This window comes from Schistocerca nitens, chromosome 3 (assembly GCF_023898315.1).
Source record: "Schistocerca nitens isolate TAMUIC-IGC-003100 chromosome 3, iqSchNite1.1, whole genome shotgun sequence".
Lineage (NCBI taxonomy): Eukaryota > Metazoa > Arthropoda > Insecta > Orthoptera > Acrididae > Schistocerca > Schistocerca nitens.
The window spans coordinates 209,924,867-209,941,673 of record NC_064616.1 but is presented as its reverse complement, the minus strand read 5'-3'; the positions used below and the strand labels follow the sequence as shown (position 1 = coordinate 209,941,673).

At 39.2% G+C, this 16,807-nt stretch overlaps 1 protein-coding gene across 1 annotated transcript in view; it reads left to right on the top strand.

Annotated features, from left to right (window-relative positions):
- The window catches only part of LOC126248161 (uncharacterized), a 513,313-nt gene that overhangs the window by 488,140 nt on the left and 8,366 nt on the right, over window positions 1-16,807 (top strand). Inside the window, exon 18 of the mRNA XM_049948909.1 lies at window positions 9,739-9,903. Coding sequence (XP_049804866.1) covers window positions 9,739-9,903 — 165 coding nt within the window. The remainder of the gene's footprint in view (window positions 1-9,738; window positions 9,904-16,807) is intronic.

The following is a 16,807-nucleotide window of genomic DNA, read 5'->3' as shown; positions in this document are numbered from 1 at the left end:
ACTTGTGCATCTGCATTTCAAATGTTCAGGCACAACATTCTGCTTTGACTGAAGATGGAAGGGAGATGCTATGACATGATGAATGCCATTGTGTGTACTGAAGTCCTTGAAAGACTGTGCCATGAACTGAGGACCATTGTCTGAAACTAGGGTGCAAGGCAAGCCGTCTATGAAGAATGCCTTTGACAGAGTCTTGACAGTTGTGTATACTGTCACAGATGGACAATAAACGACATGACGAATATGAGAAAAAACATCAATTGGCAATAACCAGAAAGAGTCTTCAAAAGGGCTAGCAAAATCAATGAGGACTCTTTCCCAAAGCTGGCTGGCCATGGTGAAAAAACAGTGCTCAGTGCCACCTGTTGACTAACACTTGCTACAGGCCGTAACAAGATGTTCTACCTCCCAATCGATGTCCAGCTAAAACATATGGTGGCACACCAACAGTTTTGCGTGAGAGGTCCCACAGTGACCGTGATGTGATAAGTGAAGGACCTCCCACTGCAGAGCCACAGAAACTATGACACTGGGAGTAAACTCTCCCATCGACAGGAGAATAACACCATCCAAGACGACACACAATGCACAGCCTGGTGGATGGTTGGGTCACCCATGTTATATCATGCATACGACCTGCTGGAGCATTGGATCCTCTGCCACAGCAGAGGCAGTACAGGAACTGGTGATGGGGAAGCCATCCACCATGTGCCTTGCCTCCATATCCAGTTGCAAACGAAGCAGTTCCTCCTATCAAACAAGGGGTCAGGCCTATGGAGAGCAGGGAAAGAGCATACACATTTGCATGCTGCAATTTGGGACAAAAATGGCTCTCATAATTGTACTGGGATAAAAATAGAGCCCAACACTGAAGATGATCAGTGGCTTTGTCTGGTAAAGAGGGAAAAACGGGGAAACCAAAGGCTTATGGTCATTAATTAAATACCGAGCGAGGTGGCACACTGGACTCGCATTCGGGAGGACATGGTTCAATCCTGCGTCCGGCCATCCTGATTTAGGTTTTCCGTGATTTCCCTAAATCGCTCCAGGCAAATGCCGGGATGGTTCCTTTGAAAGGGCACGGCCGACTTCCTTTCTCATCCTTCCCTAATCTGATGAGACTGTTGACCTCACTGTTTGGTCTCTTCCCCCCAAACAACCCAACCCCAACCCTCATTAATTAAATGAAATTTTGCACCATATAAAACCACATGAATCTTTTTAAGGCATAGACAACAGAAAGAGCTTTTTTTTTGCACCTGATAACAGTACTGCTGAACGGAAATGACTGTTTTCAATCCAAAGGCAATAGGCTGTTTAGAGCCATCTGAATGAAATAGACTAGGACCACCTCCACACTGTGATGTGTCTGTGGCCAGGAACAGATGCTTGCCATTTTGAAATGTTACAAAACACATTACAGAGCTGCACAAAGCATGATCACAAGCTGCAAATAAACAAAAGGAGTACTTTTCCGAAGCAACACATGGGAGGGTTTTATGACAGTAGCTGCTATGGGAATAAACTTGTGATTGCACACCACTTTGTTGAAGAATGCCTGAAGTTCTCGCAGATTAGACAGATGAGCAAAGCCATAATGATGGTGACATGTTATTCCACTGGACACACCCCACTGGAAAATTTCATGACTGAAATCAAACAATAGAAATCTGTAGAACAGTCTGTAGAATAGTAAAAAAAGAATAGAGGTTACATGGGTGATCCTTTGAGTTAGCACCCTTTGTGACATTGTCATCAAGATAGTTAATGCAGAGATGTACAATCATTGTCACCTGCTCTAAAAATTTTGAAAGATGGCAGGTGCTCTAGTGATCACAAACATCAGCTGTTGATACTGATAGAGGCCAAAAGGCATGTTAACCACAAGCACATGTTTTGATGCCTCATCCAAGGGAATGTGAAGGTAGACTTCGGCAAAGTCAGTTTTTAAAAAGAATTGATCCACAGGTAAATTTGTGAGCAACTACTCCAGGTGTAGTAAGGGGTAAGTTGGGGTTGGGTTGTTTGGGGAAGGAGACCAGACAGTGAGGTCATCGGTCTCATCGGATTAGGGAAGGATGGGGAAGGAAGTCGGCCGTGCCCTTTCTGAGGAACCATCCTGGCATTTGCCTGGAGCGAATTAGGGAAATCACGGAAAACCTAAATCAGGATGGCCGGACGCGGGATTGAACCGTCGTCCTCCCGAATGCGAGTCCAGTGTCTAACCACTGCGCCACCTCGCTCGGTGATAAGGGGTAAGTGCCTATAACTGTGTGACATACCTGGTCATAAATCAGCTTGTAGTTCCTTGGTGGCAGTGATCACGGTGAAAAATTGGCTGTAAATGTCGGTGGGTAGAGCACATCTACATCAAATGATGTGGTTGACACACAACACATATTTGGTTTCACTGGTTTATTTCCATAAACGACAGACACCTGTCACTGAATCAGTTACGGCCAGTCCATGTATTAATTATGTAACTAAGTCTCATTTACGAGGTATGCACCTACTGCACCTTCTAATTATACAACAATAGTCACTCTGCAGTAAAATCTAACAGACCTGCAACAGTCTCACTCCGATGAATGATATGTGCGGCACTTTAATATTATAGTCGCTCAGCAGTCATTGTTAACTGTTCTACTTCACTGTCTGTTTACTTATTCACAACACCACATCATTCCACCATTACATTATTGCTGTTTTGACCAACACGAGTTCCACTCTCAAAATCTTGGAACAGACTGCCCTGTAAATGGCTTCAGGCACAGTGTTTATATAGCTTTGCAAAAATATCTACTGAAGTTTCACATTGTCAAATACATAATTTTTATAATCTGCAATTAGAATCTTACATCTCAAACTTATTGGATAGTGCAGGAAAATTGGTTTTGCTCTGAACATTATGTTACAATAAGAGTTTATACTGAAATAAGCCTTCTTGATGATGAAAACTGCAAAAACAGCTAAATAAATAATATCATACATAAAACTGTTAATTTCCTGGAAACTAATTGAAGTGGTGCTGTTCCTACCATGTTTTGGAAATCAGCTACATGAATACTTTTAAGGACTTCTATAGGTTATTTTCCTAAATTTATCAGTAATATAGTAATTACATCTCTTTACATGTCACAATGTGACTGGAATAGGAAATAATTACTGTTATGTAACTGAAATGAGCTGTGGCAAAACTAATTACTTGAAATGGTTCATATCAATCAGGAAATTATTCTGACTAATGTAAAGAATAACTGAATGACAGCTTTATCCTATGGCACATCTCTCACTAAGACTAATGATAATTAAGGAAGAAAAAATTCATCATTTAAGGAGGCAAATAACAAAACAAAATGGGAATGGATCCCAGCTTGCTTTGCTACATGACCCCCTCATTGAACTGACCAGCCAGCCGTGGTGGCCGAGCGGTTCTAGGCGCTTAAGTCCGGAACTGCACGACTGCTACAGTCGCAGGTTCTAATCCTGCCCCGGGAATGGATGTGTGTGATGTCCTTAGGTTAGTTAGGTTTAAGTAGTTCTAAGTTCAAGGGGACTGATGACCTCAGATGTTAAGTCCCATAGTGCTCAGAGCCATTTGAACCATTTTTTTCAACTGACCAGATAGATTTTGAAAATAGTTAACTGGGAAATTCAGTGATCAAACACAAAGCATGAAGAATATACATAAGCTTACACAAAGTATGATACATATATAGATAACCTTTTTTACAAAAATACAACATATACATTTGACATTAATCTGGTTATCATATCTTCCCTTAAGACCTCAGTATAAGATATACAGACTGAATATTATATAGTCCCACAAAAAATCATACTTTGCATCTGAAAAACATGTCATCAGAAAAAATTTCCCTCCAAAGAAATTTATGTAGCATACAAAAAAAACACTATAATACTATTAAGGAAGGAAAATCATTTTCCAGTTCATTACATATTTCATTTCAATCTTAATTAGCAAACTTTCCGACCGAGCGAGGTGGCGCAGTGGTTAGCACACTGGACTCGCATTCGGGAGGACGACGGTTCAATCCCGTCTCCGGCCATCCTGATTTAGGTTTTCCGTGATTTCCCTAAATCGTTTCAGGCAAATGCCGGGATGGTTCCTTTGAAAGGGCACGGCCGATTTCCTTCCCAATCCTTCCCTAACCCGAGCTTGCGCTCCGTCTCTAATGACCTCGTTGTCGACGGGACGTTAAACACTAACCACCACCACCACCACCAAACTTTCCCATTATACACATTTCAGGGAAGGATAGTTTCATTCCCATTTCACATTATTTGAGGGACTGAGGATCCACATTTCACAATCGAGAAGTCTCTTCACCACCCTCAATGGACAACTGTGTGGTGTGCAATGTCCTGTTAGAGAATAATCGGTGCGATATTCCTTGATGAGATGGTGACTACGAAACGCTACGTGAAGCTTTTGGAAAATGATTTTATCCCCATTATCCAAATTGACCCAGATTTCAACAAGATGTGGTTAATGAAAGATGGAGCTCAACCCCATCGAAGTAGGAGAGGGTTTGATGTCCTGGAGGAGCACTTTGGGGACCGCATTCTGGCTCTGGGGTACCCAGAGGCCACTGGCATGGGCTTCAATTGGTTGCCATATTCTCTGGAACTGAACACATGTGACTCCTTTTTGTGGGGCTATATTAAATACAAGGTATACAGCAATAATCCCAAAACCATTTCAACTCTCAAAATCTCAGAACAGACTGCCCTGTAAATGGTTTCAGGCACAGTGCTTATATAACTTTGCAAAAATACCTACTAAAGTTTCAAATTGGCAAATATGTAATTTTGACAATTTACAATTAGAATATTACATCTCAAATTAATTGAATAGTGCACGAAAATTGGTTTTGGTCTGCACTTTATGTTACAATAAGAGTTTCGACTGAAATAAGCCTTCTTGATGATGAAAACTGCAAAAATAGCTAAATAAACAATACCAATAAATCTGTCATTGCCTGGAAACTAATTAAGTGGTGATGTTCCTACCATGTTTTGGAAATTATATTAAAAAAAAACTAAAAACCGCCTCGATTGCGAAAAAAGCACCTAGTGGTAAGTGTTAACCCAGGTTTCGGCGTAGATAACTACACCTTGTTCAGAACAACAATTAAACCCACAATTGCCTAAGACGACCTTTGTCAATGATTAAAAGAACACAATAGCTATACATTTATAAACGAAAAAGAAAACGAAAACACAAACAGTACATATGTACAAAGTCAAAATCACTACTTAACTTAATGGTGTACGCTCCACCTCACACCGGCCTATGTTCGATGGACCATGACCCGCCATAAACTGCAGCTACAAACGGTCGCTCACGTACAAGCCTGACCCGCTACCTATGCATATGCGCAAGCCAAGGGAAGTTACTTGAATGCACATGCACATATGAATACGAGAAAGCTACATGAATACTTTAAGGATTTCTGTGGGTTATTTTCCTAAATTTATCAGTAATATATCAATTACGTCTCTTTACATGTCAACAGTGTGACTGGAATAGGAAATAATTACTGTTAGTTAACTGAACTGAGCTTTAGGAAATTAATTACTTGAAATGGTTCAAATTAATTAGGAAATTATTCTGATTAATGTAATTTAACAAACTTGTGCCTGGTGTTATACTTGGAATCACAGAATGACAGCTTCATCTTATACCACATCTGTCACTAACACTAATTATAAATAAGAAAACCAAAAAATTATCACTTACATGGGCAAATAACAAAAAAAGTGGGAATGGGTCCCAGCTTGCTTTGCTACAATTGCCTGTGCATTATTAGTGACATTGATGTCATCACAGAGCCAAAGCTCACAAGATGGAATCTTTACGCTCACTGAGCGGTAGTTTGTTCACCTGAGGAAATTGGTGTAATCTCTTCCAATGCAGCTCAGTCTTCACCCGGTTGAGTAAAGCTACTGGTACTGCCCGTGCCCCAAAAAAATGGAGGCAGGTGGAGGACTTGAGGGTGAAGTGTCCTGTGAAATTGTTTGCATGACATAATCCTCAGGTAAACAGATCTGACAACCCAGAACAAAAGGAATCCTATTTTGTGATACGGTACGTCATCTGACACCAGATGCACCACATCTGCAATAGAAAATCCAAAAGTAACAAGGGCATCTAACCCAAACAAACGTTTGTGCTCACACATTAAACACCAAGTATGTAACGGAATGGATAAGTGACTTGTTAACTGTCTCGGCCATGAAGTGATGAGACTAGCAATCTGCTATTTGTTGTTGCTTACCATTTGACACTCAGTGCATGCCAGTGGTGGGAACCCTATTCTGGTATAAGTCTATGAGTTAAGTAGGAACATGGCAGCCCCTGTGTCAACTTGTAGAACTAATGGCTTTTCCATTACCTGCACTTCAATGAATAGTTTCTTCTGGGCTCCAGACAATGGCAAATGCGACAATGTAACAAGATGAATATTGTCTGTTGAAGGCTGCCTGCTTATGCTGTATGAAACAAGGGGTGCACGAAAAAAGTAGCATTTGCTATTCCTACCACTGATAATGTATGTGTCTGTGGTGGGCCAGTTGGCTTGTTTGTATTGGTGCTGTCTCTTCTTCTCCCCAGCACTCTAGGCTCCATGCACTGGGGCTGCATTCTGTCAACAGTGGCAACATCACTTCTAGCCTCTAATTGGCAGCCAGTGGTGCAGGGGACCTCAAACAACTGTGCAGTACTTCAAACCTCTTTTAACATAAGGCACATTGACACACCTGCCTATCTATAGGACTGTGTCTCTGACCATGGTGTCTCCATAAGACAGACTCCTGAGACTTAATTGTGACAAACCAACACTTATGATTGACACTGAGAAGCTCGGTCTCGATACAACTGCAGTAGCTGTTTGTAACACTGGTAGAACTGAATGTGCGCAGTGACCACATGCGTACGCTTGTGGTGATACAACAGCAATGACACAATGTGTCAAAAGAAAGTGACACTGGTTCTAACTGGCACAGAACATGACATGTTTGAGGAGGTATCCTTGATAAGAAAAAAGCCTTATAGACCTCCATGTCAATCACCTGGAATGTCACAAAATGTTGTAAGAGCTTATTCTCATAAGCATCCCAGTGTTCCACGAATTCATCATAGGTGGGAAGTATCAGCGGGTGAACAACCAGCAGCTGAGCCCAGGTCAACATAGGCAAGAATTGTTCCAACAAAACCATATGCAACTGCTGTTGTTGCAGTAGTGACTGGAGTAAAGGCTCCATGGAAGAGCCAAATGGCAGAATAACCACAGAATCCAGAACATGAAAATTTGACTCTCGATGTTGCCACTTGTGTTCTAATTAGGAACACAAGCAAACACATGGCTGTAAAACAGATACAACTTACTTGGTCACTGAGAGACTTTAACAAGAATACAATGAAAGTAGTTTACAGGTCTCGAACACATTTAAGAACTGAGGTTCCGGAGGCTCGTGCATGCCCTTATAAAGATACTATCCCATCAGAAGTCTCTGGTGTTGTGCTGCGTATGCACATTGGGCCTGGTGATGGTGGTTGGTAGTGGCCACCTTGCATAGTTGAAGGCATGTGTACTACAATTGCTTTAGTGTCCCTACTTACGTCCATGAGTTACTACAACATGTACTACAGTTACAGACAGTCCTGTGAATTCGCTTATCAAGTTGTGTGAGGTGTGATTGGAAAGATTTAAGAATGGGCTTGTAATTGTATAATGGTGGTACTTACATGCTACTGTGATGCATTTCCTTATTGCAAATTTTGGTGATAAACATATCAGTAAATCAGCCTACTATGCCTGTTTCCATTCACTGCTTTCATATGGCATCATATTTAGGTTTAATTCATCATTAAGAGAAAAGGTATTCATTGCACAAAAGTGTGTAATCAGAATAATAGCTGGAGCAGACATTTCTTTAAGGAACTTGGGATATTCACAGTACCTTCACAATACATATATGCACTTACAAAATTTGTTATTAATAACCCCTCCCAATTCAAAAATAATAGCAAAGTGCATTGCTGCAACACTAGAAGAAAGATGATCTTCACTATTCTGGGTTAAATCTGACTTTGACACTGAAAGGGGTGAATTATGCTGCCACAAAAATCTTTGGTCATTTGCCAAATAGCATTAAAAGTCTGACAAATAGCCTACTAGCATTTAAAAACAAATTAAAAGAATTTCTGAATAGATGAATTTTTAAATATGAAGTAGTAACTATATACAAAAGTTAATTATATTGCGTAAAGAAAACTTTTGTTAAACTGACATGTTTCATATCATTACAAAATTCATGATCTCTGGAACAAGTATTAATGTGATGTAAGTAATATAATATATATTAACTACCCGATAACAAATAATATACTGTCAGAGTCACAAACTGAATCTCTAAAGGGTTCTGATATTGAGAAGGCTGTCTACACATACAGCAAAAATGTACTTAATTCATACATAGTAAATTGGTATATTTTGTGATTTATCAAAGGCATTTGACTGTGTAAATCACAATATCCTTTTAAGTAAATTAGAATATTATTGCATAACAGTAAATGCTACCAAATGGTTCAAATCCTATACCTCTAACAGGGAACAATGGGTCTCGTTAGGAAAGAGACATATATTAAGCTGTTAGGTATCATCCAACTGGGAACTAATTACAAGTGTGCCCCACAGGGTTGCATCTTAGAGCTCCTACTTTTCCTTGAGTATATCTGTGACCTTTCAAAACCACATGGGAACTAATTACAAGTGTGCCCCACAAGGTTGCATTTTAGAGCTCCTACTTTTCCTTGAGTATATCTGTGACGTTTCATCTGTAACATTATGAGATGCCAGGTTTGTTTTGTTTGTGTATGAGACAAACACTGTAATAAATAGTAAATCAAGGATAGTCATAGAAAGATCAGTTAATGAAATTTTCATGGACATTTCCTAGACAATTATTTGTCTTTAAACTTTGAAAAAACACACTACATGCAGTTTAGAACTTGTAAGATGACAGTGTTAAATTCTTGGGATTACAGCTTGATAATAAATTCATCAGGGAGGATCATAACACAGAACTCCTGAAAGCGCCTAAACAAATCTCTGTTTTCAATGCAAATGCTGTCAGACATAGGTGATATAAAAAGGAAAACGCTGGCACACTGTGCTTGCTTTCATTCTGTAATGTCATTTGGGATAAGACTTTGTAATAACTGATCAAACCAAGCTAAAATTTTCCACACCCAAAAACATGTAGTAAGGATTATTTGTGGCGTGAACTCAAGAACATCCTGAAGAGGCTTGTGTAGGGAAATAGCAATACTGTTGCTTCCCAATATATTTATCACTTTATGAAATTTGTCATTAAACATGTATCTCCCTTTCAAACCAACAGTTTGGGGCCTGGAAGTTTCACATCAGCACACACACTGCTGCAGAGGACCACCTCATTTGGGATTTGTGGAAGGAAATTAGAATATTTGTTTTCTTTGCAAATATTTATTTTATATTCTTGTATTTCTGACATGTTCTACACCCTGCAGGATCTTCTCACTACAGCTCTATTGGAACAAAAAGTACATCTACTAAAAATTTAATTATTGTAATGCTTTGTGTCCTGGAACTCTCTAAGAAGATAAAATAAGTTGTACCTTATCCTGTTGCTGATATTTCAACAGACTTTTAAACATATTGGTTGTTGCAGGAACACGGCCTCGTAAATTCAATTTCCCTCGAAGACCTGTACTGTTTAACAGCACAGCAGACAAAGATATGGATCTTTTAGAATCTATGGATCATTTAGCCAGAGACAAGCCTGGATTAGACAACTTGCTTCTTCCAACACAAGTCACAGTTGCACAGTCTCGAGGTATGTAATACATACAATAGTTTCATAAATGGACTAAATGTTATATATGCAGTTATAGGAAATTTTGTATGCTGCCTTAAATGTGAAAATGTTTCTTTCTATCTAGCAAATGATGTAATATAATAGTTTTCACCTGTATGGTTGAATATTTTACATTTAAATTTTTATATAATTTTATACCACATTACTAAAAATGACTTTAGTGACTGTTTTCTATGAAAATTTCCTTTACATGACATTACATTTAGTGGAATAAAAATATTTAGAGATGATGTTACTCTCACAGGGAGCTAAAGTGGTGAGATGACACTTCCCTTTATCAAAAAGTTACAAATGATATTTTCTCAAACATATCTCTTTCTTGAAAATAAAAAAAAGAATGAATGATTTTCTTCCTAAGCTTTGAAGGCACATTCAGTATTAAAGACAAGAATGAAGATTTTAAATGATGCAAAGAAGCCCATGATTTAACACATTTGTTTGAAGTGCTGCTGACTACTGCCACTGGAAGGAAGGCATCCACAACTATTAAAAATATCTTTTTGTAATTGTGTTGAAAACTACAAATGTGTACACTGGCTGTCAGAACAAATGGAGTAAGCTGGAACTTTGGTACCCTGCTAAGCTTGCGATCATGATAAGTTAGATTTGAGTCGTGGGTGAGCAGACCTCATTCAAGTATTAAGTACCTTTCATAAAGGACTTGAAATGATTGATGTGGTGGTCCCTTCAACAAATTTTTTAAAACTTATTTATTTGTTTGTAGAAATCTCTTTTTCCAGTACATATACTGTGCAGAAGATATTGGACAGAAAAATCTTTTTAGCTGTTGGTTTAAAACTACTGGACATGTTTCATTTAAATTTTTATAACTCATTGGATCATCATAGTGAATAATTACAAATTTCACTACATTCTTTTCAGTCTCCAGTCTTCTAACTGTTTCGATGTTGCCCACTATGAATTCCTTTCCTGTGCCAACTTTTTCATCCCAGAGTAGCAACTGCAACCTGTATCATTAATCACTTGTATAGTCTAATCTCTGTCTTTCTCTACAGTTTTTATCCTCAACAGCTCTCTCTAGTGCCATGGAAGTTATTTTCTGGTGTCTTAACAGACGTTGTATCATCTTGTCCCCTCATTTTGTCAGTGTTGAACACACATTTCTCTCCTTGCTGATTCTGTGGAGAACCTCCTCATTCCTTACCTTATCAGTCCAAATATTATTGAGTATTTACAACATATTTCTGCAGTTAAAAGCATGAATGCATGAATGACATGTTTTCAAGCATAAGATACAGCTAGATTGAATAAAAGTAGTTTTTCAGTAGGAAGCTGTCATGGACCTTTCGAAGTTTTGTAGTTTAGGAAGAGATTTTTATATGTCTGGGTAATCTGTTGTATAGTTTTGTCCCTGTATGATATATGCCCTTTAGGCATAATGTGATGGTGCAGTGACTAACATGTATGTCACTGTCTGTCCTGGTACTGCAATCATGGACAATTTTATTTTGAGGAAAAAGGTTTTCATTTTCAGTGTACATGTTTTGACATGCACAACTACTTCCAATACATAAATTCAGGGAAGGGATAAGATTTTTACATCCTTAAAGAAAGCTTGAATGGCTTTGTGCTGCTTGCTTGTTTTATTATTCTTATAATTGCATTTTGTTTTGTAAAAATTGTTTTCGGCTCATGTACATTTCCCCATAAAATGATACTGTACCTTGGTAATGAATGTACATGATCAAAGTATATGGTATTTTCTCCCCGCATCCTTCTTAGATGCAATATGTGATCAAATTTATCCGGACACTTGGCTGAAAATAACTTACAAGTTCGTTGCGCCCTTCATCGGTAATACTGGAATTCAATATGGTGCTGGCCCACCCTTAGCCTTGATGACAGCTTCCACTCTCACAGGCATACGTTCAATCAGGTGCCGGAAGGTTTCTTGGGGAATGGCAGCCCATTCTACATGGAGTGCTCAACTGAGGAGAGGTATCGATGTCGGTCGGTGAGGCCTGGCACAAAGTCGGCGTTCCAAAACATCCCAAAGGTGTTCTATAAGATTCAGGTCATGACTCTGAGCAGGCCAGTCCATTACAGAGATGTTATTGTTGTGTAACCACTCTGCCACAGGTCATGCATTATGAACAGATGCTGGATTGGGTTGAAAGGATGCAATCACCATCCCCGAATTGCTCTTCAGCAGTGGGAAGCAAGAAGGTGCTCAAAACATCAATTTAGGACTGTGCTGTGTTAGTACCATGCAAAACAACAAGGGGTGCAATCCCCCTCCATGAAAAACATGACCACTCCATAACATCAGCGCCTCTGAATTTTACTGTTGGCAATACACACGCTGGCAGATGACGTTCACTGGGCATTTGCCATACCCTCACCCTGCCATTGGATCATCACATTGTGTAACATGATTTGTCACACCACACAACATTTTTCCACTGTTCAATCGTCCAATGTTTACACTCCTTACACCAAGGGAGGCGTCGTTTGGCATTTACCGGCGTGATGTGTGGCTTCTGAGCAGCACTCGACCCTGAAATCCAAGTTTTCTCAACTCCTGCCTAACTGTCATAGTACTTGTAGTGGATCCTGATGTAGTTTGGAATTCCTGTGTGATGGACTGTATAGATATCTGCCTATTACACATTACAATCCTCTTTAACTGTCAGCGGTCTCTGTCAGTCAACAGATGAGGTTGGCCTGTATGCTTTTGTGCTGTATGTGTCCCTTCATGTATCTGCTTCACTATCACATTGGAAATAGTGGACCTAGGGATGTTTAGGAATGTGGAAACCTCGCATACATACATATGACACAAGTGACACCTAATCACCTGACCACGTTCAAAGTCCGTGAGTTCCGTGGAGCGCCCCATTCTACTGTCTCACGATGTCTAATGACTACTGAGGTCGCTGATATGGAGTACCTGGCAGTAGGTGGCAGCACAATGCACCTAATATGAAAAAAATCTGTTTTTGGGAGTGTCTGGATACTTTTGATTATATAGAGTATTTGCTACTGCTGTTCCTCTATTAATTTTGCTGAAGACAGAGCAGTAAACCTAAAAAAAGATAACATTACTCATTGTTTATTACTTTTCACAATTTTATTCATTTAGTTTAAGTGAAATTTATATTAATACAGAAAAAGTTTTTAAATCATATGCCCTCATGTACTCTAAACCAAATTAACTGTTTTGCTTATTTTGCAACTGGTGATAAACCTTTTATTAAATTCATGAAACAGTGGACTATGGCACGGCAGCATCTTCCAAGACTATGGAGATCTTTCTAGTATATAAAATTTATATTATCATTAAATCAGCTCTCCATTCTTGTAGTACGTTCAATCATTAAACCAACTCCCCATTCTTGTAGTACGTTCAGTTTTCCTTTCAGTAGCATAGATATACTTAGATGAATACTAAGTATGTTCCACTAAAACAAAAAAATTGAGCTGAGTGCTGTAAATAGGCAGCTTCCTTCAAAGGTTTTTTTAAGTACTGAATAAGATGTTCACTTGCAGCCATTTTATGTATAAATGTAGAAAACAAATGCACTTGATTAATACCACAAAAGCAGATTATTATTCATTACAACAGTTTGCCTTGTAAGCTGAAACATTTCATACTTACAACTTGAAACCCCCTTTTGACAAGAACGTAAAGAAGAGTGACCTTGTGAGTACATCAGACTTGAATGCAGGATTCTGGTGTGGAAAGGTTGCTAATTATGTAATATACCATTTATTTGATAAACTTGCTTACACAAGTATACATTTATTTTTTCAGATTTTTCCCCAATAACATGAATCTTCTTTAAATATTAAAAACACTTAAAACAATCCACTCCAGTTTTGTAAAGTATATCTTTATAATCCAACAAAACAGTGATAAAATAATTAAAATCTTAAATACACTTGCTTAGTTCACCTGATAAGGCTCATAAATTTCAATAATATATTAAACAGAAACAGTGTTGTAATTTCTGCTCCAAAAAGAAGTACCAAACATCACTTTAACTAGAAGGGCCAATAACACAGACTCTACAACCAATACCAGCTTTTCACCAAATTCACAATGAAATTTAGTAGAGAATTGAAGTGAGCTCTCGCGATAATCTAATCTGATTACATAACTGTAGTGGGACAATTTTAAATACTCATAACCAAAAGCCTAAAACTGTTCATTTTATATATGTAACAGGTGAAGAAACTAACCCACTTCTTTAATTTAATTTACACTTGGCAGGTGTCTCAATACCTTGAAATCTCTATTCCAGAATTTTCTTGAATCTAGTATAGCAAGCCTAATCAGTTTAACAGATAAGTTTGTCCTTGAAGGATAGCACCAGTAACCTAGACCTCGGCTTCGTGGGCCACATCTGCAAATGGACCATCGCTTTGGACAATACCTTCAGTTACTTCCAAGTTGCAAGCATGATACAATTTGAAAACCAAGAATGCAACTCATTCATATGTCATAGTATTCTCTCAAATGAGTGTGGAAAACAATCACATGATACCATGAAACACTCAAATTAGAACAACTTGACATTAACAAACAAAATTAATTTATTCACCCTCCAGGGCATTCCACTTCAGTAGTAATGTTCTGGAACTGCCCTGGAGCTGAATCTACATGGCCACTGCTCCACAGATGGTACATTGCACACCACCGCAGCACCTGAACCCAGCCTATTCCTCCACATCTTTCATTAAGACTGGTGTTATATCAACCATGAAGTATAAATTTCTACAACAGAAAAATGTCCATTTAATAAGGATCCTCCAACTGCTGTGGGGCAGCTTCTAGGCATGCAAACTTGCTAAGGTGACCGCAACGCTGCACAATGTCAATTAGGGATGAAATGTTGACAACATCTTTTGTTAGCTACAAATCTTGACCTTTTCATTAACTAGAAATCTCAAGGCCAGTAATGTAGCACATAGTAACCCAACTGTCTTAACTTAACTAAACCCACAAACATTAAAGAACAAGTTTCACCACCTAAGCAGATGCACATGGGCACCAGATAATTCCATCAAATGGTCCAACAGTTTAACAGTCAAAACCCATCACAATTTATATGGGACTTCTGCTCACCAGAGAAGGAAGTTCAAACACCAACTCAGTCTCAGCAGCTCACACTGTACCTCCGCCCAACAGCGATGTTTCCACCGGCTGGCTTATCAGTCAAGAGTATGATTGTTGGCTTTCTGGCCACAGTTGGGAGCATTTCTGAAATGGCTAAGTTTAACCATGGTGACACATGAATAGTTTGCAAACTATACTGTATGTGGCAAAATGGTGCTATCCCAATCAAGAGCCGAGGCAACTGTGGGGAACCATGTGCCATAAATTTCAGGGGTGAATGTTTCCTGTGGAGATGTGTACTGGTGAATAGACATGCAACTGTTGGGCAACTGACCAGTACATCTGGTCATCCACTGAGTGGTGACAGGTGACCTTATCAGATGAATCACATTTTATGCTCTTTCAGAAAGATGGTAATTAGCTTATATGGCCCTGAGACAATTTTCTGTGGATGAGGAATTGTCTGAGAATGTTTTTGTAGCATTCCCTGGGTGATAACATCATTCTAGAAGACAAAGTGGATCAATACAAGTATGCAGACCATGTCCACTGCTACAGGTAGCGGCATTTAATGGCAGGACAGTGTGTTTCACACAATGCGCAGTGTATGTGTGTGATTTGAAGAGCACCAGCACCAGCACAGCCTTACCATACTGTCCTGGTCATCAAACTTCCCCAGTTTAAACTCATCTGAGACACTGTGAGATCACCTTAAGCTGTTAGCAGTGCGGATCCTCTACCGAAAAACCTAGCACAGCTGGCTATGATGTGAGTTGACGTGGCTCCACATCCCTGTCTGTATCTACCAGAACCTCACTTCTTGCAGCAGGTGGTTATTAAGGATTTTGGCAGGTGGTCACATTAATGGGACTGGACCATGTAGTTTAATCAAGCATGGAACTACATGAAATAAGAAAATAATAACAGTACCTTGGAAAACCTGATAAGTGTATCTAATGACTAGTTAGTTATTTTCTGTTCTGTCGATCATATTTATGACAACTTGGTATGGTGCAGAATATATCAGCAGGTTTACATATAAGATACATTTTCTATGTGGAAACATAGCTACATGCTGGACATTTACATAACTGGATTTATACTTTAATTTCAATCCTCAATAAAATTTATGAAATGTAACCCAACCACACACCTAGGTATTATATGAGGATTGGAACTTAAATAGTGGCAACTATTTATTCACAACCGATACAAAAGAGTTACATGTTTGCACCTGTTACTGTCCTTCAAAGTAGTCACCAGTGTTGCGTAGAACCCATTGCCAGTGATGTGGAAGGCATAGTATACCATTAGCAGAGCCTGTTCTGTTGATGGTGTGAACGGAGCGGTCTGTTGCATGTCGAATCTCTGGAACAGTTCTGAAGCAAATGCCATGAAGTGGTTACCTTATATTTGGAATCAAATCAAAGTCACAAAAACTTATGTCCAGGGAGTATGGTGGATGGTACAAACTTCCCAGTACCATCGACCGACCACAGGAGCCACAGCTTGCACTGTATGCACCCATGCACTGTTGTGCAAAATGACGGGTGGGTTGCACAGAAAGTGTCGCCACTTCTTTTGCGAAGCTGGTCGCAGGTGATGCTCCAAAAATGAACAGTAATACGACTTAAGTCCTTGTGACTTTTCCAGAGATTCGACAGGCAGTAGACCGCTTCATTCGCACCACCAACAGAACAGGCTCTGCTAATGGTATACTACGCCTTACACATCGCTGGGAATGGGTTCTAGACAACACGTGACTAATTTGAAGGACAATAA